General features: G+C 36.8%; 2 protein-coding genes across 5 annotated transcripts; both read left to right on the forward strand.

Moving 5' to 3' along the window:
• The first annotated feature begins 140 nt into the window (after nt 1-140).
• LOC124214818 (zinc finger protein 189) lies at nt 141-8,441 on the forward strand. 4 transcript variants are annotated; one of them, XM_046617484.2, is made up of 5 exons: nt 141-463; nt 1,988-2,306; nt 2,643-2,891; nt 2,975-3,154; nt 3,255-8,441. In XM_046617484.2, exons 1-5 carry the CDS (start codon nt 299-301, stop codon nt 3,620-3,622), a joined length of 1,281 nt encoding a protein of 426 aa, XP_046473440.1. In that variant the 5' UTR covers nt 141-298; the 3' UTR covers nt 3,623-8,441. The 4 variants fall into 4 exon arrangements, with proteins under 4 accessions (XP_046473440.1, XP_046473439.1, XP_068990373.1 ...); XM_046617483.2 differs by having other exon boundaries at nt 142-463; nt 2,631-2,891; XM_069134272.1 differs by lacking the exon at nt 141-463 and adding an exon at nt 878-1,134 and having other exon boundaries at nt 2,631-2,891.
• Nucleotides 8,442-9,691: 1,250 nt separating this feature from the next.
• Ufd1-like (ubiquitin fusion-degradation 1-like) lies at nt 9,692-12,217 on the forward strand. Its single transcript, XM_046616175.2, has 5 exons — nt 9,692-10,236; nt 10,358-10,472; nt 10,552-10,706; nt 11,200-11,748; nt 11,836-12,217. Exons 1-5 carry the CDS (start codon nt 10,234-10,236, stop codon nt 11,902-11,904), a joined length of 891 nt encoding a protein of 296 aa, XP_046472131.1. The 5' UTR covers nt 9,692-10,233; the 3' UTR covers nt 11,905-12,217.
• The last annotated feature ends 10,248 nt before the right edge of the window (nt 12,218-22,465 follow it).

A 22,465-nucleotide genomic window follows, 5' to 3' on the forward strand; every position in this document is an offset into this window, starting at 1 on the left:
AAAAGGGGGATACGAAAAAGGCGCGCGTGGTCTTTCTCGGGCATCACTGGGAAAATCAATAATAGTTCTCGTCCTTACCGACTCCCACTTGGGGCGCTCCGCTGCGCTCGGACCTCCTCGTCATCCGACAAGGACAGGCTGTGTTCCTCGGCTCGCGAACGACGCCACGCTCGAGCGTAGCGCCCTGCAACCGCCATTATAGATCCCGTTGTATGTGACTGAGGCTTCGGAGCCGCGGAATATCAGGTGAAAATAAGTCGTTTTCTATCTATTATTCGTGATATCATATCGGATAAAGATGAAAACGTATAGCAGAAAAAAGGGCGACAGTCCCAGCAACGTTATTATTCATGTAAACGAGTTGTGCCGACTGTGTTTGGCCAAGGAAGAGGAAATGGTGCCAATATTCGACGATGACACCGTGCCGATGCCGCTGAGGATCATGGCCTGCGTTAATTTAGAGGTTTGTCTCTCTACCGTATTCCCTTATTTACATCTCAATTGCCAATTCGATATCTTCGACGGCGTCTGCTGTCTCCTCCGTGGTCACTGTCCTTATCGAATTAACGACGAAGGCGGGCTAACAAGTTATCGAAACACAGGGATCTATTTTATCTCGGTGTACGACCGCCGCACACACATTCGCTACTCGGAGATATTCGACGTTTCGAAATATACGTGTGTGTGCTGCTGCCGTTTATGAAGCGAGTGGGAAAATGGCATCGCGCCCCGCGAAGCAACTACCATCCTTACCGAATACCGAGTTATCGACTTTCAGAATGTCGTTACACACGCTCTACGGGTTCTTAATTTACAGGTTACATATAAATCTTATCAAGTTGAGATAGGCTTCGAGCAAAATATTTGTTTCTAGTTGTTCGCCCGTTCGACGTAGCGGAGAATTGCGTCCCACGAACTAGTCCGCTCTTTTATCTTAATCGACACTGTTTTAAGCTTCGGAGAAAATTGATGAATTTTTTATTTAGAGTCGTGACACGAGTAGTGTTTGTGGTATAGATTTTTTTTCAAACCCCTATCGTCTTGAACCGACACGTAGGCGGCCGTTTATCTGGCGGTATTTGCTCAACGATCAGAAACGGAAATCTATTTTACCTCGTTGACGCATACGCAAATGTAATTACCTACGTAGATGAGTATGCAGGTGTGAGAGCTCGGTGAAACAATATTGAATATTGCCATGTCGACTGACACAACTATAGTCTACCTCGGCGAAACGGGTGGACATTAGTATAAATCTCATCATTAACTCAATATATCCATAAAACATCTATTAGCTACACTTTAATGAAAATTATGCTCCAGCCCGATCGCCATGTTTTTTATGGGTGTTACACGTACGCCTCTAGCGTGGCGCCATCGTACTAACTGGTGGCTTCGTTGGTGATGTAGGAGGTGATGCAAAATTTAAATGAACACCGCGATGTATCACGAAAATGACGTATTCCACGCTGTATAATACTCATCAAAGAAAAATGATGCTTTGTTATACTTTGAATATGACTTGTTAAAATTTACCAAAATCCTTTTTATCATTTTTATTTATATTTTTTATTGATTAGACCAATGTCTTTAAGTATTGAGTTTTTCTTAGTCTTAAGTTTGCGAAAAGATTTACTGTTTAAATTTTATGCTCGTACAGCCGCCAATTAGTTACTGCACTAAGTATCCAAGTGACTATGCGTTATTATTGTCACATGGAACAGATTATAAAATGACAAGTGTCCTGTAATTAATGAATCTATGAACCACCCTAGTGATTTTGATTCAATCTTTTTGTACGTTGATTTTTAAAAGTTATGAAAAAAATATTAGTTCTTCACATAGAAACTTTAGAGGATACCGTGATATTGCGTTTTTCCTTGTAATTCAAAGCTGCTCACAGCAGCATAACATTTGCATCTACAAGATTATTTTACAAAATCATGTTTTGTGAATTTTGAAACAATTCTATGATAAATGACCCTAGGTGTATGACGAAGATGGTCTGCCAAATATGATTTGTCACCCTTGCAAATATCAACTGGAGAAGTCGTACCAGTTCAAAAAGAAATGTGAAGCAGCAGATTTCAAGCTTAGGAAGCATATAAAGCTAATTCAACATCTGACTGGCCAAGAGGAGAATAGTTCACAGGAAGGTGATCACGAACACCCGTCAGGTAGTGGAAAGTCAAAACAGGTCAAGCAATTACTAGCTGATTTGGTATCGACAAAAGGAAACAGCAGTCACGCCGAAGGTGATCCAATAGAAGTTACCGAGGAAGAACTAGTTGGGGGATATATATTGGGTAGGTCGTAAATTAAAATAAATTGTTGAACTTGGATTGATAAAGATTCAACACGGTTGTCAAAATCTGGAAATGTTAGAAGGATAAAAAATTTATCTGAACATTAAATTGCAGTGCAGATTGCTGAACTAGCTTGTGTCTTTTCTAATTAAAACTGATTAAAAACAACTTTTTTAGATGTTACAATTTCCTAGAACAATTTTAATCAAATTGTGTTGGTTCAGCTTTCAACTGCTGGTTTCTAGTTGCATTTATTCTTTGACGAAAAGTATACTCGGTTGAATGTAATTTTACATAGCTTATGATCAAACTAATATTCATTAGGCATGCATGCAGAGAACCCAGAGATGGAGGATCCGCTCTTCGATGATCCTGAAAACATAACGTTAATTCCGGCAGAAGAACGTGCTGCTAAAGCTAGGTGTACGATACGCACCACGCGCATTAAACAAGAGCAAGATTCAGACGAAGAAGCGGATGAAGTACAGCGTGCAATAGCCAATGTTGATCATAAGAACGTGTACCTGATGGAATTAACTGGTAACAGTGGAGTTAAAGGAGAATCTCTGAAACTGCAACCCATGGGTAAGAATTCATGATTATTTGTCCGATGTCTTGCATGAGAGCTACTTAATCGATTTATCACAAAATAATGGTTGTACTTTCAGATGAATCTGAAGAGCTAAAGGTCTTTCAGTGTGACAAATGTCCAAAAGCATTTACTCGTAGAATAATGCTGAAGAGACACGAATCTGTGCATGTTCAACAGAGAGGTTTCACTTGCCAGGCTTGTGAAAAGTGGTTTCCAACGAGATCTGCATTGGTTAGACATGAGCGTACTCATACTGGTAAGTTTGAACGTATACTACAGAAATGAATAATACCTCTCGCTGAATGTAGGTAAATATTAGGAAGAATTAACTCAAATAAAATCTTTCCATTTTTCAGGTGAGAAACCGTTTGGATGCAACATATGTCACCGTGCTTTTGCTCAAAAAGAAATTCTACTGCGTCATTTGATGACTCACTCTGGTCAGAAACCATTCCAATGCCAACACTGTGAAAAAAGTTTTACGCAACGTGAAGCTCTGAAAGTTCACATGCGGCGTCATCAGAAGTTGAATCCCAATGACATTCAGCTGCATCACTGCCAGCTGTGTCCAAAAGCATTTTGCCATGCGTCGGGACTTAGCAGACATTTGGTTACACATACTGGTAAAACATACAAATGCATTGAATGTCAAAAGTCGTTTACTGACAAGAGCTCGTTGCTTAGGCACAGTCGCATTCATTCACCTAAAAAAATTATGAATTGATAAGTCATCACACGGGTGTAGAATTCCAGTCGAAGAAATGACATATGATTCGAAGCTGCTACGTCATCGCAACACTGAAACAATAGAATCTGAGGTCAAACTATTCAGCATACAATGTGCAATTGAACAAGAATGTCCTGAAACAGTCAGATCAACAGAATGAAAGTAGCGTTTTATATCCATAATACTTTCTATTTATAAGTATTAGCCCTATTATTGCTTTTATTTGATTGAATCTTTTGATTACCGTTAAAGACTATTTGATAATTGACGGTCAATAGATCGATCTTCCTTCACTTTTTCTTAAAAGAATGGCGAGGAAGCCTGTTTAACAGAAAATTGAATTATTCTTTCTCCGCTAAACACTGATTTTCTACGTTTGCTATAGTAGAAGAAATATTTTCATAAAATGAGCTCATTCTTGAAGTATTCTATCAGGTATCACCGACCCTTCAAGGTTACGGAGTACGATAGAGTGAACTTGAAATATTCACTGGATTTGAAGAAATGTGTACTATGTATGTTTATAACGAAACGGTGATACCTTAGATGTGTGTGTAGTATTGTGACAAAGCAGAGAGAACTTGGGAGAATTTGACTTCGAAAGTTGGAAATTGGGGCGCGTTACTGACATTTTTCCAGGTAGTGGTTAAGCAACTTGGTGGCACCACAGAGTGCTGTAACACAGAAGACAGATATGCTACTTACACTTGTGAAGAAACGTGGATTTTGATTTGGTTCCGATAAGTTCGTGATATAAACTCAATTTGAAGCGCTCATATTATCTGAGAGGTTACAAAATGATGACTATATGACCAGTTTCTATATTTTTTTAAAGCGGGGATATTGGAAGAGTATTAGAAACAAATCCTCTCAAAAGTCATCTCACTTATTAATTAAGTGAGAATTTTTTAAAGTCAAGTTCAGCACCATAAACTTTGCATGACTTGTATTCCCAACAGTACCATAGTTTTTTTCACGCTGCAAGTAATATGATTATGAGATTGATTTTTAATTGTCCCTAGATATTAGTTGAGTTCACATAATTTGATTATCCTCTTTCTAAATGTAAGTACATTGGTATATTTTATATCCATACGGTATATATATATACATATACATACATATACATATATATATATATATTAAGCTGATTCAAAAAAAACGGCTAATTTTTTTTTTTCAAAATCCTCACATAAAAACTTCCGAGAAGGTGTGAAAGGCGCCTGTAAAAAGCAGAGCCTTTAATATTATTATTAAGAGGTCGCGTATCGGGAATTTCTATTTCCCGTTTAAATAACACAGGAATAAATTTTTTTAAATTTTGCAATTTCGTATTTTTGCAACGGCTCATTGAATTAGCGGACCAAAGCATATTTTTGTAGGAAATTTGACGCTCTACAAAAAAAGTCCTTACAAAGTTTTCGATAGTCACACTCCTTCAAAAGTTATGCGAGGTCAAAGTTGAACTTACAAAAAAATTCAATGTTTTTTTTTTTTTCGATGATACTATGAATCTTTTCTCATTATTTTGTTATAAAGATATATTTAATAAATATATCTTACTCTAATTGGGCTTTTTCAATCATTAATTTTCCCATCGCGTCAATATAAAGTTACCTTACAAAAATGTGATGTTAAATAATAAACATGTTATCATGGAGAATCCATAACTGATGCACTTGACTATTTAAAAATGTAATTGTTCCGAAATCTATCCTCTTTATAACAAAGTAATGAGAAAAGATTCATAGTATCATCGAAAAAAAAAAAACATTGAATTTTTTTGTAAGTTCAACTTTGACCTCGAATAACTTTTGAAGGAGTGTGACTATCGAAAACTTTGTAAGGACTTTTTTTGTAGAGCGTCAAATTTCCTACAAAAATATGCTTTGGTCCGCTAATTCAATGAGCCGTTGCAAAAATACGAAATTGCAAAATTTAAAAAAATTTATTCCTGTGTTATTTAAACGGGAAATAGAAATTCCCGATGCGCGACCTCTTAATAATAATATTAAGGGCTCTGCTTTTTACAGGCGTCTTTTCACACCTTCTCGGAAGTTTTTATGTGAGAATTTTGAAAAAAAAAATTAGCCGTTTTTTTTGAATCAGCCTAATATATATACGATAGTTGTATATACTAATGATTATAATCATGTCTAGAGTCTTGTAGAGCAAAGTTATCCGTGTCTAGCAGTAAAGTACCCAGTAAACAAATGAGTTTGAAAATGTGGAAAACAAGAGAAAATTTGAATCTTGCTGAAACTATTTTATCGTTCCCAAAATTACAATTAGAAACAATAGTTTGGATAATCAGTTGAATCTGTTTCTATACCATCAGTGGCTAAAGATTACAATGAATTGATAGATATTGAGAGTTTTTAGAATCACGTAATTATAATTAGAAAGTCATTCGAAGTGTTTCTAGAATTATATTTCAATTAACAGTGCAAATATTCGAAGTCTTTCGCCACTGATTGAAGTAGATTTGAAAAAAAGAAACCAATAGAAAACGATAAAAGCGCTTATGTCATTCGTGGATTTACATAAATTCAAATCTTAGCAGTATATGAACAGCAACGAATAAACAGAAATCGAGTTACTCAAAACGTGTTAAACTTTATTCGAGGTCAATTTCAATTTGCACAACAAAATCGGATGTAAACTGATAAAATGGAAATTTCGTATTACAGATTTGATCAAGTTGAAATTGTGTAATAATTCAAGTAATGATAATATTTGAAGAAACTCAATCCGTAGAGCCACATTCAAAGCAATACAACGATTATACAAGCTAGTCAAATAAGCGATGTTTTGAATCTAAAATCGCAACAATTTGGGAGGTTGTGAAAAAATGTAGATAACATTTCGAGACGACATATATATAAATGGTATGTTGTTTGTTGGGATTTTAGCTTGGCACGATTTTCAATAAAAAATATAATGACATTAAAACCGTTTAAAAAACGTCATTTTTTCGTACTATTGGTACTTTTATCGCACTGCTGGCCTGATTTCCTCCTGAATTTTTTTACAAATTATGATTTTGCGAAAACTTGGTGTAACTTTTGATATAATTATCTGAACCTAAATATATTGTAATTGCTTCATTTTTCAGTGCTCTATAAATTTTATCCTTTAATATTTATCTGTACATGGTAGAAGCGTACCGCCGTTATTTGCAGTTAAGAAAATGAAAATGCCTTCCTCGCGGTTTCCAACAAAACGAATAATTTTTGTTTTCATAATTTTTTCATTTTATTCAGTCGGTTCTGACTCAATAATATCTCCATATTTTTTCATCCAAACAGTTACCAACAAGTTGTTATAAACAATTCTAGTGAAGAACAATTTTGAAATTATTATTTAACGTGATTTTTTTGTTATACTTATCCCTTTACAAGGTTAGCTCGTACCGCAGAATGTCAAGGGAACAAATTTATAGAGTATTGCACGATGAAGCGATGCAATTAGTTTCATTCCGTTATTATTATCAGATAAAATAGTTACATCCGATTCACAAAGAGACTAAATTTCTTTAAAAAAATCAACAACAAATGGCCGGTATGAATCTCGCAAAAATAGTACGTTACGAAAAAATTACATTTTTTCTTCGATTAGATTCTTATTGTACATGTCGCCCCGAATATTATTTCAGAAACTCTAAAATTATTGTGATTTACAATGCTTATTTGACTGACCTACAATTTGAATTGGTTTTTGCATCAGGCAATACGTTATTTAATTGAACTTCGCATTGGCCGACATCAAAGTGAATCTGTTTTAATATGTTTCAATATTTTTTCGGTTACTGGGTACGTACATACATACGAGAACACGAAAAATGCCAATTTATATTAATATAGATCCACGAGTATGAGAAATAATGAACTAGATCACGTGACTACGACTTCATATAGAAAATTTTTTATCCAAAGGTAGTGAACACCTTGACTCTTGAATATACCAACGGCCTTGATGAAACCATTTCATCTCAGCATTTCCGCCAGAAACAGCGTATTTTTCGATACCGTTGATACATTTACATTCATTACTATTTACTGCCTTAAATTTCCAAATTATCAATTGAAACTGAGATAATTACTGTATGGTCACCAAGATAAGAAATAATAGGTATAGTATATAATTTTAAAACTTGGATATTGTTTTCACAAAGTAATATAGACACAATAAAGTGATAGTCTGATTAAATTTGTTTTTTGAAATTTGGCCAGAGGGATCCATATACAAGGACGACAACAGTTTAAATTCTCCTATATCTTAGAATGGCTTTATGTTGTAAAAAGGGAGAAATTAAAATTATTTAATGATAAAAAAATTTGAGGTACTGAGTTTAAAAGATCAATGAAAAAAACCACTTTAAAATGATCAAAAACTATGCGAATACGAGTACATCGGGATCTTCCAATTAATAGCACGATCAAAAAAAAAAAACCTTGTCCATAGTGCGGTTACGGTATGGTACTATTGGTTTCTTATATTCATTCATTGAAATTGTGGGATTCACGTAAGTTGTATAAATGACAATAATATTTACGAAAAGAAATTTTAGATTCTATTGTCATTTTGACAGCTGGTTCAAATGCTGTTACTGCGTCTCATCTAGGTGGTGAGAGTGTAAATTGAATGAATGAACCCACAGAGTAAAAGGAAAGAATAATCTTCCAAGGAGTCTCAATTTAACTGCCTCGACTATCATAAGAGGTAACACAAGGATTATTACATTTATTAACACACTTGTTAATTGTATAAGAACGAAAAATATTTGCATACCAATATATCGTTCATAAAAAATAAATACCCCAGCATGTCTGACCGCCAGAAGTTATACCGCTGTAGGCGTGTTTTACCCAGGTACCATATCTGTCGAACTGTCGACTATCATTTGACTAATTACAGCCGTGATAATTTCAACAAGTGAAAAGTTTGACTTAGAGATGGCAAAAAGTCGGCAGAATGGTGATTGAGATGTGATAAGTACTGTCAATTAGCCAAAAGTCAAAGCTGTATCATCCATATGAATGTTCTCAAAAACATCTAGATCAAGACGATGCCAAAACAAAAATTAGATATCGTATGGAATTCATCATATCGAGTGTCCATTACAAAAAACTTGGTAAATATCGAAATTTCAAAGATTCCTTTGAGGATATTTTTTATTGCGTCAGGTCAGTTTACAGTCGAGTTTCACACTATTGATTGTAAATTAACTACCTTGTGAACATGTATGAACGTATGGTTGGCATGTAGTGAACTATTGACTTCAAACACGTTCTCATAATCAGTCTTTATCTTTTGCTGACAATAAGTCAAATATGATTCGTTACGTGGGTAGCAAATAATGATCTCCCGTTGTCATAATGCTCCGATATACGTCAACAAATCAGGATCTGCTCCTACTGTGTCTGAAGTTAAGTAAACCGCAATACTTCATTATCAAACATCTTGAAAACTTGACTTCTACAAAGTTACTAAATTTCAAAATAGTGATTGTTCTCTCAATGTTTCGTGATTTTGTTTTGTCATTTATCTATTCTAAACTGTGTCTACATTGTGCTTATTTGTTTTTGCTATACATTACTCAATTTCCTTGATTTAGCGAAAGACTGGTATATTACTACGCTGTTATTTTAACGTGACAAATATTAATTACATTACTGATTAAATCCAACTCAGCATGTGGTAAAAGAGTAAATTTATACCATGATTGCAGACTATTATTCAGAATGCAGCTGTATCTTTTTTTTTTTACTGCTCTCAGACTTTCTCACGCTATTTATCGACAAATTACATGGTTCATCCATGAAAAGCTGTATTTTTTTCTAAGAAGTGCGGAGAATATAAAAATGGCGTGTATGCAATATTGGATCTGGCAAGAGGTAGGCCGATTTTTTCTATTTTTACGGTAATACATGCCAATAATAAAATAAAAACCTTTTATCAACTCATAATAAGATCACATTTTCGTTGGAATTTTTCTTTGTGCTGTACCTCTAAGGTGTGTGCTGATCTTTTAAATCCACGCGTATTTCTTATACCCTTTTATCAAACCCGCGCGCCAACATAATTCTTTACTGTTCCGAGCAACCCTTTTGGTTCTCAGCACAAGTGCGAAAGGTTCGCGCTCTTGCTCATTCGTGTAATCCGTGGCTATAATACGGAAAGACTTGGCTTGTAGGAGTCGGACCCATGAACCTGTTACGTTATCAGTGCTATTCTGGTGGTTATTGTGAAAACTACGATCTTTTCCTTCTTTTCTAGCTGCAAACAAAGCCGAACAGTCTACGTCGATCGTTTTCCTTGTATCTAGACTCCGTGTCCACGGTTGTTGCGTTCCGAAAAATGGACCCTGCGCAATGCGATTCCATCTTACGTCCTCGTTGCTCGGAGAATTTGTGCGACGCTTTGTCTCTCTTTAACACTGTCGCATTTCCCAACTTTAACTCTGCAATGAAATTTGAAACATGACTTGGCTCATATCGATGTCTGACTTGCATGTCGTGCGACTTCAGGGTTGTATATTTTTTGCAGAAATTTGCTCTTGATTATTGTATTTATAATAGTTAGGGTACAAAAAGAAGCTCGTCAAAATGGTGAGATCTTTTCTGTTGTATGAAACACCTAAATCACGTAACTAAGTAATAAAAATACGAATGCTTTACTGTACAATGAGGTTATGTTTATACAAATAAAAATTAGACATTTAACTTTCAGTTTGGGTTTAACATGTTTCCCGACATACCGAGGCATTTTAATACCCAATACAAATGTTTTTCCGTCTCTATGATCCCTGGGACCGAGCGGCAAGATGTGGAACGCGGCGGAAAAAGTAAGCTGACGATTGCCAGTGTTCTTTGTATCGCTGTCATAATTGACATTTGTTATATTTTGGCTTCTATTCTTTTCAGTCATCATGCCTCCTTCGGCACTTGACCAATTGACGAGACTCAATATCGTTTATCCAATGCTTTTCAAACTAACTAACAAAAAATCGAATCGAATTACACACTGCGGTGTTTTGGAGTTTGTCGCAGATGAGGGGAAAGTGTATTTGCCATATTGGGTATGTATTGAAGTTATAAAAATTACATTTTACTGGAGTTTATACAAATGAGCAAGCAAAATCGCACAGTCTTGCTTGAAAACACGAGGTGCATCAAGTTTTGCTCGTTGACTTGCTAAGTCAATGTATCGTTCACAATTGATGCCATCTAGATTCTAAAAAATTTGTCAATTCTCGAGTCGAAAAAACTTTATATCCAGTTTCTTAATCCTCAAGCTGGTCGTCTCAGATCCAGGTTAAAAATTTATGCAAACAAGTACAAATCACTCTTTTTAAACTGTGTGATTGTATTTAATAATGTGGCGTTTGGGGGAAATATATTCATGCCATTCAGTCACACAAGTTCAAATCTGTTCAGACTGCTATAGTTTCGAGGACGAGAGATTAAATATGTGCCTATATTCAAAGTTCTGAAGGACTTTTCAGTAATATTGAGCTGGGTATATTTAATTTATTTTTATTAAGGAGCTGACCATATTTTTATGATTTGTAGATGATGCACAACCTTTTATTGGAAGAGGGTGAAATATTGAATATTGAAAGCGTAATGCTTCCAGTCGCTACATTTTCGAGATTCCAACCGCAGTCTGAAGACTTTTTAGACATTACGAATCCTGGAGCAGTCTTAGAAAATGGTCTGAGAAGTTTTGCCTGTCTTACGACTGGGGATATTATTGCAATAAAGTATAATCAAAGGATATATGAAATGTGTGTATTGGAGACAAGGCCTGGCCCAGCAGTCAGTATTATCGAATGCGATATGAATGTTGAATTCGCGCCACCGGTCGGTTACAAAGAGCCAGAAAGAGTGATAAAACCCCAAGAAGAAACAATAGACCCCGTCGATATGATGCCCGCTCCGCTAGGATTCGTTGCCTTTAAAGGACAGGGCAATAGATTGGATGGAAAGAAACGTAAAGATTCTTCGCTGCCTGAACTAAGCTCTGGCAAACCAATATACGTCAGGGGAATACCGGATTATGATTATAAAATCGGAACGTTGAAATTTTTACGGACTACAAAGCCGGTTAATAATAAAGAGGTGGGAATTGCTTTATCATTCATTGTATTTTGTAAAAAAATTACTTCAATGTATAGGAATGAAAGTAAAACTAAAGTATTTTTGCAGAGTAAAGACGTAGACGAATTCAAGGCGTTCACTGGTGAAGGTTTTTCTTTGCGAAAATCGAGAAAATAGCGTGTGATAATAAAGAGTGAGGAAAGGAAAAATGAAATTATGACTGTGAAATTTATTTATCTATATACTCCTATTAATTTTTGAAGAAACTGTTTATAGATAAAGTACCGTTTCTATAACTTTTACTACATCTGTAACTTGTATATAGTTTCGGACATAGTACAGAAAGCATGTGTATTATAATTGGGTTTGCCAGAAGAAAACAATTTTCGAATTTCCACTCATTACGTCCATTAAATCCGATTTACACCATTGAGTCCATGTTTAATATGTTTAATTTCTTAATAAAAGTTATCAGAAGTAGCTTAAAGAAGCACCGTGAACCGAAACGTGTCGTGAATTTGCGCCATTCTATTTACGTCACTGTTCAGTTTTCCAGTAATTTTCCAGCATAATAACAAAATTTTCCGGGAACCCAGCTGAATCAGCTATGATCGAATCGTGCTATACTAGGTAATATTATATTTAATTGGCTTTAATTAATCGATGTATTTTTAATATCAATCAACTCCCAATTGAAAACCGGTAAAGTCAGTCTAAGATAATCGGAATCTATAACTTTTTTTCAGCTCTAATTATTTCAATCCATTAATTAAGAAAGGTGTACAAACATACGAAATTTATACATTTTACGAATCATCGGTGGTATGAAATGCCCATAATACTAGAGTAAAAAGCTATGGAGCTTTCATTTGGAGTGATTTGAAACAGATTTCAAGTGAGCATGTAATGTTTGTGTAAGAATACAAGTTTTTATTTAGTGTAAAAATGTTGTCATTCGTCAAATGAGAGAAATTGAAACTGAAGGGTTATGACAGAATTAAAATTTTTTCCACGTATGTAAGGTAGTTGTGTAAGGTTCTCTCAAATATTTAAAAAATCAGCCTGTTCCAAAAATACACGCTGATTGGACGAACGTGCAACGCGAAAAATTGTACGTACCTACAATTTCTTTGTTAGATATCTGTAAATAGATCTAGACTTATGAAGTTCATAAAATTAATATAACGATGCACTTTCAAATGCAATCCTTATTTCGTAACTTGAGGTTTATCTGAAATTTGGGAAACTGCGATGAAATGAAACGTACTCGTCTTTTATAAACTCAACTCTTCCAAAGTCACGCTAACGTTGCAAAATAGTGATTTTTCTTTCTCAATATTTCATTGCATTAATCTTCACCTTCAGGAAGAACTGATTTCGAGTTGGCGGTTCGATATTTTCTAAACGAAAGACCGAAGAAGGGAAACTATAACAACCTAAAGTCAGTTTAGATCAGAATTTGTCCTATTTCATTTTCGGAATCAAATTTTACAGATTTTTGTGGTAGAAATGATAAAACTTTGATGCTTTTGATCCGGTTCAGATATGTTTGTTTACTGTCATTGACGCAAACAATGTTGTTGAAGATTTTGTAAACTATTTTTCCTCGTTTCCTAATTTTTCATTCAAACTGCAAGTCGCGATTCATCCGTAAAATTGCCAAATGCACTCATGGAAATCCATACCGAAAGTCCGCGGGTGCAGTGGATCTCCATAAACGATCTTATCGGAACATGAAAAGCATTCCAAAAGCATCCCTGACGATTCTAGCCTCAGAGATGCTTCTGGAAATTTTCGAACGCGCGATTTCTAATTTGTCCCGGTAGTGGCACAGATAATACTCCTAGTTGATCTGACTTTAATTCGGCTGAGCTCTTCGTCGAATAAGACTTTTATCTCTGGACTGATTGGTGGTAAATCCCTCAATTAGAGGCCATCTGCTGGGATACCGGATAGAGAGACGTCTATCAGACGGTCTCGAGACAGGAGACCATTGAGATGATTACGAGGAACCAGAATGCAGCTAGGATTACACCGGCTCCAGGCGAAACTCAAGAGCTCGTACCCTGCAAACTCCGAATTTGCCATCCATGCAGGAATCGTTAGCTCTTCTGTCTGGTCCTTCTAGTTGCCCAACTTTTGATAACGCTATGTCTAGTGCCAACATAACTGCACAACTGATTATCAGTTCTCCAGTTCTACCATGCTCTTACCTGCATAATTTACAACTGGAAGCGGGAACATCTCTATGAATATTCTACAATTCGGTGGGTGGTTAGCATCATTTCGCGAGTTTATCCGCCTAGATTAATCTTTCGTATTCCTGCGATATTGACCGGCTTGTGTTCGTTTGTAACAAGAGGATTCAGCGTTTAGAATTCAGAGCTAGCGATAAGTCACAAAATTTTCATTTCACGTGTGTATCATCTTTTTCAACGATTGACGCGGGCTCAAGTCTGAAGCTTTGAGATGATATCGAACCTTTTCTTGTTTCAAAGATTCAATATCATTTCATCACAAGGGTAAATTTTCGCAAATTGCTATGATTTTTATTGATAGTCATAAATATTGGAAATTCAAAGACTTTCGGAAAAATTGCCGATCGACAACGAAATTTTCTTTACAACACGGGGAAGTTGAACAAATTTAGTTTGGGATATTTCATAAATATCTTTGAACGAATCCATGAAATGGTAATATAATATGAGTCGTGCGGAATGAGTTTGTTTCGAACCTCATTTTGTCAGCAACTCAACCAATGTTGATCGCACGAGCCACGTGCAATAGCGATGAAAGTACATGCGAATCAAACAGTATAAAAATATAGTAGTTAAAACCGGTTTCGTTTGTATTGAAAGTAAGGTAAATTATATGAGTCAATTTCAGTCCCTCTTTTCAATTAAAAAGTAAAACGTTTCTTCCTTATCTAAACAGTAAAAAAAAAAAAAAAAAATTGCGCATGGTGAATATGACCTCCAAACTACTGCGTTTTTGTACACAGGAGGAAAAGAATTTGCTGAATTTACCAATAGCGAAAGAACTCTTTTCGGTTCTGATTCGAAGAAACGTTATTTGGCTTTACGAAAAAGTGGGTAAACAACAATTCGTGTTATCAAAAAAACCAAATTTATTTGAATTAAAAAAACAATTCTTCCGCAGTATTTGTTTGCCATATTTAGTAAATTGAACACATTTTTTTGTGTGTACGAGTTAACTGAATTTCGGTACTAACTCTCGTGAAAGCTTTCGGAACGTTGATTATCAGTAGCGTATAGTTTTCCGTTGTAATTTTATTCGTCTGTTTTATTGTAGGCATTTTTTTTTTATACCGGACCACGGCAGCTGACTTTGCAATATATCTCTCGTAATGCTTATGCAAAGCGAGCCTCAACTTTCAACATTACCCAACGCTTAGTTTAGTTTCAACGTTTAACATTTCGAGTACATAATTAGGTTACGAACTGAAAGCTCACTCTTCTGCGTCGCAATCCTCACACTCTACGTAATGTACCCTTAGAGTCTAGGATGGGCAGGTAGTTTCGGAATTGTTCAAAATTTCATTAGGCAAAGCTGCCGCTCTATTTAGACCCGTTGCGTGACAAAAAAAAGGGGAGTAAAACTGACGTGTTCAGAGTTCAGACTTCAATTCGGTCGAGGCACGAGGTGTGTACCTACAGCGGCAATACCTATCGCAAAAAATTACCACAGTTATCCATCAATTATAATTACACGTAGTTGCAAAGTTACATGTACGGTCTGCAAAAGCTGACGTGCCAGACTTTTTCTCGCGGTTAAGATTACTTTCCATTCACGTGGCAAAAGTCCGATCCAGATACCTGAAACAGATACCTGAAACGGATACCTGTCGTTTTTAGTTATTAATTCTAAAGACCGATATTTCCAAGTCCGTCACTCCAATGCACCGTCATTTTGAAATTTCAATACTTTGTCCAGATACTGACTTACGAGAGGGGCCAATTCTGCTGGAGCTATGCCAAGTGACGCCAACCGTTATAGGTATGATCCTTGATCCTCGAGCTGAAAACCGGCAGCGTTGGAGAGCCGCTTACCCAGCTATTAGACGACCAATTTGCATATTCTATCGTCCTGCAAGCGTTAGTAGTTCTGTTATTGGTGTAACTTCACCCTTCAAAATGCCTCTGTAATATTACGCCCACGCTGTTCGTAGAACTTCTAGATTGTCAGCGTAGGAAGGTGTCGTAATATACATTACCCAAACACATGCCTTTGGCATCTATATATTCGATTAACTTATACTATGATTAGTTAACCAATTGGAATATCTCTTCTTTGGCTGTACAAGTTTGCATCCTAATTTTCCGTTCCCTCATCGATTCGATTACCTATACAGTAGAATAAATGAACGATTCGTTAATAACACAGGCCTGTGATGCTTTTCCCCGCACAAAACTGATTGTGAGTAGAGTAATTTCGGTAGGTATTAGATACGAATCTGTGAAAAAAATATTTTGAAAATTGTATCACGTAAATATTCTGAGAAATTTGTTTTTCTGTTTTCTTAGTACTACTAGATTTAATTTCCAATTTCTGTGTTAATTATATGGACTAATGGTAGTGTTGATATTTAAATATTCATCTACCTTCGCTAGTAGTTGTTTATGGTGATTTTAAGCATATTTAGAGTTACGTAAGTACAAGAGAAAAAGATTGAAGAGGGATTTTGAAGAAAGTAGAAAAAATATAAGTCGTTTTGCTAAAACTAATGCTGTTCCTTTTATACCAAAAAATTCAGTTTTATATTCATTATATATTTTTTTTTCATAAAAATTGTTCAACAATCTGTAAATATGCGTAGCTTGCATAAAAATAAATCCTGATGTGCAGTAAAAAAACTAGGGCTATATTTTTATTCAACGTTCCTAAATATCTAAAAAACAGCATTATTACTTAAGCGGGAAATTAAAAATGACTAGCTTCATTCGGATGCTTAGTGTAGCTGGTTTTTGCGCTTGCTTACTCGTTGGCAATGTTTTACCAGATGATACGAGATTTATCAGATACCTCACACCCTCACCGCTTGAGGATTGTTTAATGGGTAATAAATGTTAATAAACACATTATCACAACATATGTGCAAATACACAATTGTGCTTATGCGCTCACTACGATCATTAACTGAGTTGAGTAAGTTGCTGTAAGGGTGGGATGCCTAGACAGCTGAATTTTGTGCTCGTTTGGATAAAGCCTTACTGTCGGTATTATACTTTAGCGTACATTCGAAGAATGTTAAAACGTAACTCACTACCTGATAATTCTGCTCGTATATATCGTAACATACGTATACAATAATTTACATAGCGAATCTCGACGTCCAGTTAATAACGTTGTTAGTGGATATTAAATGTTGAGAAAATATATTGTCGTAATATACGTACGAAATCATCATTAGCGTTATGCTGGTGCACTTGCCAGAATCGTTAGACCTGGACAGCCAGAACTACGGAAAATTAGTCCTGAAGGCCAAAAGTCACCAGGTCGAGATCCACCAGGTGGAGGACCTGAACAACCAGAACTATGGAAAATTAGTCCTGAAGTCCAAAAGTCACCAGGTCAAGGACCTGGACAGCTAGAACTACGGAAGATTAGTCCTGAAGATCAAAAGTCACCAGGTGAAGGACGTGGACAGCCAGAACTACGGAGCGCTTGATCTGGAGGTCGAGATCCACGTGGTGGAGGACCTGGACAGCAATAACTTCGGAAGATTAGTTCTGAAGGACAAAAGTCACCAGGTCAAGGACCTGGACAGCTAGAACTACGGAAGATTAGTCCTGAAAGTCAAAAGTCACCAGGTGAAGGACCTGGACAGCCAGAACTACGGAGCGCTTGATCTGGAGGTCGAGATCAACGTGGTGGAGGGCCTGGACAGCAATAACTTCGGAAGATTAGTTCTGAAGGTCGAAAGTCACGAGATCAAGGACCTGGACAGCCAGAACTACGGATCGCTTGTCCTGGAAGTAGAGTTTCACCAGGTAGCGGACCTGGAGCGCAGGATCCGGGAGGTAGAGAACCCGGTACTCGAAATCTGCGGAGCGCGATTCTCATCCGTCCGTTCTACTGCGCGGTTGTTTCCAGACTGAGGAATTCGGCTAGCTGATTTTCGTCTATATAGATCAATGACGTCGAGAGAAAAAAAATTTTCGGTCACGTCACATTCTGAACATCCAAACATTCAAGACTTGGTTTCGAACTTCAATACTATGTATATGTATGATGATTGTATTTCGCAGGCCTGTGTAATCGATGCCATCGAAGCCTTCGATTCTTCTGATATTCAACACACCACTCTTAGCCACGTTCCAGGGGCTTTTTAAATTCACTGTAGACGTGTAATGGAGTCTAGCGTGGGCTGCACGTTTTCCTAGGCAACACGATGTGAATGCACGAAACTTTGTCAATCGCAATGACAATTGCGTATTGGCACCCAACCCACGCTGCAAGAGGAGTACAGAGCTCCCGCAATTTGGTCCAGTCCAATAGACTAAACCTAGTGAAACGTGGCTCCGAACCTTTCATTTTACGACGGTGAAGTAGTCCGGTAAAAATTGCATACAATTGCATGCTACTCCAGCTGCGGTGTGAAAAAAGTCGATTAAACGTTGGTCAATTTTTTCACTGTGATTTTTATAGTCTTATTAATTGTCACGAGTATTGAGCATGCATGTGACTGTATTTCTAATGGTACTAATCGAATTTTCAGACCAGTTTTGTTTTCATACCATAAACCATTAGAGCGACGACGATGACGATGCTGATGATTATCAATCACGATGGTAGTACAGCTATTATTCTATCATGTGAGAGAATGCTTTTCAAGCGTTGAATTCAAGTCTGCAAATGCAACTAAGCGGGCAGCAGGTTCGTCAAGCAAGGTATTGAAATTGATCATAGAAATACGTTTGCCTGCAGTGATTGAAAATAAAACGCTTTGTTGTTTACCACGGGTTCCGATTCATCCGTTCAAGCTGAGCGTGTTAAAAAAAAAATGGTAGAACACATCACCAATTTATTCAATTTTGGATGCACCTACTGCAGCGTTCACGTTATGTATAATTGCCCGAAAAATCGCAACGCCGTTATTCCAATCGGATATTCAATGCAACTGCAACTAACCGCATTTCAGTAATTCCAGCAGAAGGTACACCGCATATCTATGACAACATCTTGATCTATTTGAGATCGGATGTAACGCGATATTCCTTTCGAATTCGTATCAGGGATTCACGTGGTGTCGGAGTCAGAACGGTGTGATGATCCCTTGCAGATGAGCGAGTCACGAAGCTGTCTTGGCATGGCTGTATCTATATTTTACAATATTGTACGAGAGATTAACATGTATATGTATGTAATATGTATGTATGTATATAGTTATTAAAGTACGAGAATTAATTGTAATTGTTTCTTCAAGTAGCGTAAATGACGCTAATTATCTAAACGACCTCGTGCCTCCTCTCTTGTCATTTCGCTCGCGCTTTCCGCTTTGTCATTCCCAACAGCAAGTTTCGAAATTCCGTTTGGGTAGAAATTCCTTAATGTTATCTTTTCCTAATAAAATTCTAATATTTTTCCTTGTACGGGACGAGGTAGGAGAAGACAGAAGATTAAATTATAAATTCGGACATACGATTTCAAGATGACGAGCTTTTCAACCTAAGCCGTATTTCGTTATATGTACATGGGATAAGCTATGTATCGCACAAAATCGATCGCCCGCAGGCGTAGAAGGTACCCAAAATTTTTGCAGTTGGAACAGCATTCAATACAAACGATTAAACAGCTCTTTAGTCTCTTGGGAAAATATCGTATAAATACAGTGGCCACCGCTTCATCTTCAAACGACCGTTTTACTTTTCGAAATTGACCGACAATTGGTTGAAGGCATATCATTCGATCGTTCTACGAATAATGCTTTGGAAGAATGTTATAGGTGCTAATTAATTATCGATAGAATTGACTGGAAGTAATCATGATCGCAAGGCGATATGGCGGTCCCAAATTGGTTAAGGTTCATCTGGACCTCGGTTGCTCTTATAATTCAATCGTTTCGAAAGAAAAATTCAATCCGACGACGCCAGAAAATGTCTCTAAACCAAGGAGTGAGCAATTTCTGGTCAAGAAAATCAGTTCCACTGATGTGCTTACAAAAAAATAAAAAAATAATCACCGAAAATTGGTGTTAAATTTCTCGGAAAAAATCTCAGGAATCACGAGTATCATACAATTACTGTAAAAATAACGAAAAATTTAAGGAACTTGTATTGAAGTTACGAAACCTTCAAAATACCGCGTTTATTTTTATGACGGAGGAGCTTCATCGACTGCGGCACAATGAGTTTTAGATTGGATTACCTGAAACGAACTCCCTAAAATTCGTGAAACTTGAACCTCAACTTGTTCTTATTAGAACTAATAAAGGAGAGTTCTTTGAAAATTTCGGCACCGTTTTCAGCGATGATGCGGAACCTTCTTAAACTGGGTAAAGCCACCCAGTTTGGTTGACTGTGTCGTTTTTCTTCGGCTGTAATTCCGCTCCATTAGGCATCGTATCGCGAGTAATCTTTTCATTCGATTGAAAAATCTATTAGCGAAATACTTGCGAGTTATTCCAAGTTTGCTTTCCGCAGTTGTAATGTTCACCCGTGATATTTGAAATTTAAAAGATTTCATCGGTTATCCGCGATGCTGCGAAATCGTTCGTTTGGAAAACGAAAGCGGTAGGTTGTGTCAACTATCGAGATAATAGATGGTGCGGTTGTAGTTGGCCGAGGGATCAGGTTACGGGTACGATGTTAGTTTCTAATCAATGAAACGAGGTGCTCCCATTAGGCTAAATCGATGCTCTGGTTTAATTAATCGATCCAAGGTATTCGGTATCAATCTTTCGGCATATACCTCGGGGCTTTGGACCTTCCTATCATTACTTGGAGAATATTTTCGATAGAAAACCGTACAACTGAGAGAAATTCTTAGTCCGGTTACCGCTCAGTCCTCAACTATTTCCATTTTTCACCACAATCGAAAAATACAGTTCTAGGTACAATATGAAAATTTGTTTTGCAGTTGTTACCAGAAAGTCTGGTATCCGTTACTATTCTTTCTCATTACGATCACTGTTACTATATTTTCTCGTAATTGTTGCGAAAATTTGATGCTTGCGCAACGATAAATTGACGTTAAAGCCTTGTTTAATATTTTGTAATTCCAACAATATTTAAGCAGTTTTTTTAACGATGGCTATTCTACTGAATTTTTCTAGCTAATATAACGAATGAAATTTTTCTCATTGTCACTGTGTAAGTATTTTGCGATCGTAATCGATAGGCGAAGTTCGAATAACGCTGAGAATGCAGGGTAATACTTTTCAGCTTCTTACCTCTAGCATTTTTCCCGCTCTCTGTACCGGACCGGGGCTTTTGGGTAGTTTGCCTCTGATCCACTTAAGCGAAATTTCGTCGAAGAAAATAAATAAATAATTCTCATGGCAGGCATTCCGGGGGAGGTTCCACCTTTCCGTGATACTCGTTTTCCATTCTGCCTGTAGGAAGAGTGCTGGTAGGAGGGATGGTTTCTGGTTCTCTGGTTCGCCGGTCCTCTTCCTCAGTTCCCGGTTCCCTTATCTCGCATTGATTTACATCTTGAGTTGTTCCTGCGGGAGCGGCTTCACCCTTTTTCACTCTACCTCCGCCATCCCGTCTCTCCTCTTTGTCTTTACCAGTCTTATTCTCTCTTATTCTCCTTTATTCCCAGTTTTGTTCTCTCGCTTCCAGGGATCCCAAAGGAATCTACCTCCTCCATTCGTATCTCCCGACAGAGACTTGGGTCTCTGCTAATTATTACATTATGCTCTGCACACCTCTCTGCACAATTATAAAAAGATCTCCCCAGTGTTTTTCGGCTCACCAGGTACTCGGTCACTTCGTATTATAGGTATTCTACCTTTGAAATCCACGCGTATTACTTTTCCACGGTACGTATATATAAATATACCTGAACGGAATTTCTTCAATGGGTTTATATATACTGAGAAGAATTTCATTTGTTATGGTAACTAGAAAAATTCAGTAAAACAGACATCGTTAAAGAAACTGTTTGAATATTGTTGGGATTACGAAAAACGAGGTTCACCTAACCATTTTGCGCTATTGTCGTTCCTTTTTTCGTAGTTGCAACGCAAACTCAGTTCTTTCGGTTTACTCTACTATTTTAGTTAAACAAGGCATTGACGTCAATTTATCGTTGCACAAGCATGAAATTTTCTCAACAGTTACGAGAAATCGTAATGAGAAAGAATAGTAACGGATACCAGACTTTCTGGTAACAGCTACGAAACTAATTTTCATTTTGCACCTAGAACTGTATTTTTCGATTGTGGTAAAAAATGAAAATAGTTAAGGACTGAGCGGTAACCGGAACTAAAAATTTCTCTCAGTGCACGAATAAGGAAATTTGTAGTTTACATTGCATTTGGATAGATTGTATAGGTGTACCATAGCACCGATCTCACTTCTATATATATTATTCGCTGACAGGTATAATACTGTAAATAAATGTCTTGTGCTTTATCAGTTTTTCTTTGGCTTTTTACAAGCGCAGTGCACGCGCAACCCTTCGTCGAGACGTGTTCAAGGTGAGACAGTTTCAGTTGCTGCGGATATCTCCTTTATACAACGTTGCATTTCGGTTCGCTGTGTATGCTGCA

This window comes from Neodiprion pinetum, chromosome 3 (assembly GCF_021155775.2).
Source record: "Neodiprion pinetum isolate iyNeoPine1 chromosome 3, iyNeoPine1.2, whole genome shotgun sequence".
Taxonomy (NCBI): domain Eukaryota; kingdom Metazoa; phylum Arthropoda; class Insecta; order Hymenoptera; family Diprionidae; genus Neodiprion; species Neodiprion pinetum.

Excerpts from the sequence above, each read along its gene's own strand:
- Ufd1-like (XM_046616175.2), top strand. Across the intron at positions 10,473-10,551 it reads TGTGGAACGCGGCGGAAAAA|TCATCATGCCTCCTTCGGCA; the intron begins GTAAGCTGACGA and ends TATTCTTTTCAG. Across the intron at positions 10,707-11,199 it reads AAGTGTATTTGCCATATTGG|ATGATGCACAACCTTTTATT; the intron begins GTATGTATTGAA and ends TATGATTTGTAG.
- LOC124214818 (XM_046617483.2), top strand. The coding sequence starts at position 299 with ATGAAAACGTATAGCAGAAAAAAGGGCGACAGTCCCAGCAACGTTATT. Across the intron at positions 464-1,987 it reads TGGCCTGCGTTAATTTAGAG|GTGTATGACGAAGATGGTCT; the intron begins GTTTGTCTCTCT and ends AAATGACCCTAG. Across the intron at positions 2,892-2,974 it reads TCTGAAACTGCAACCCATGG|ATGAATCTGAAGAGCTAAAG; the intron begins GTAAGAATTCAT and ends TTGTACTTTCAG.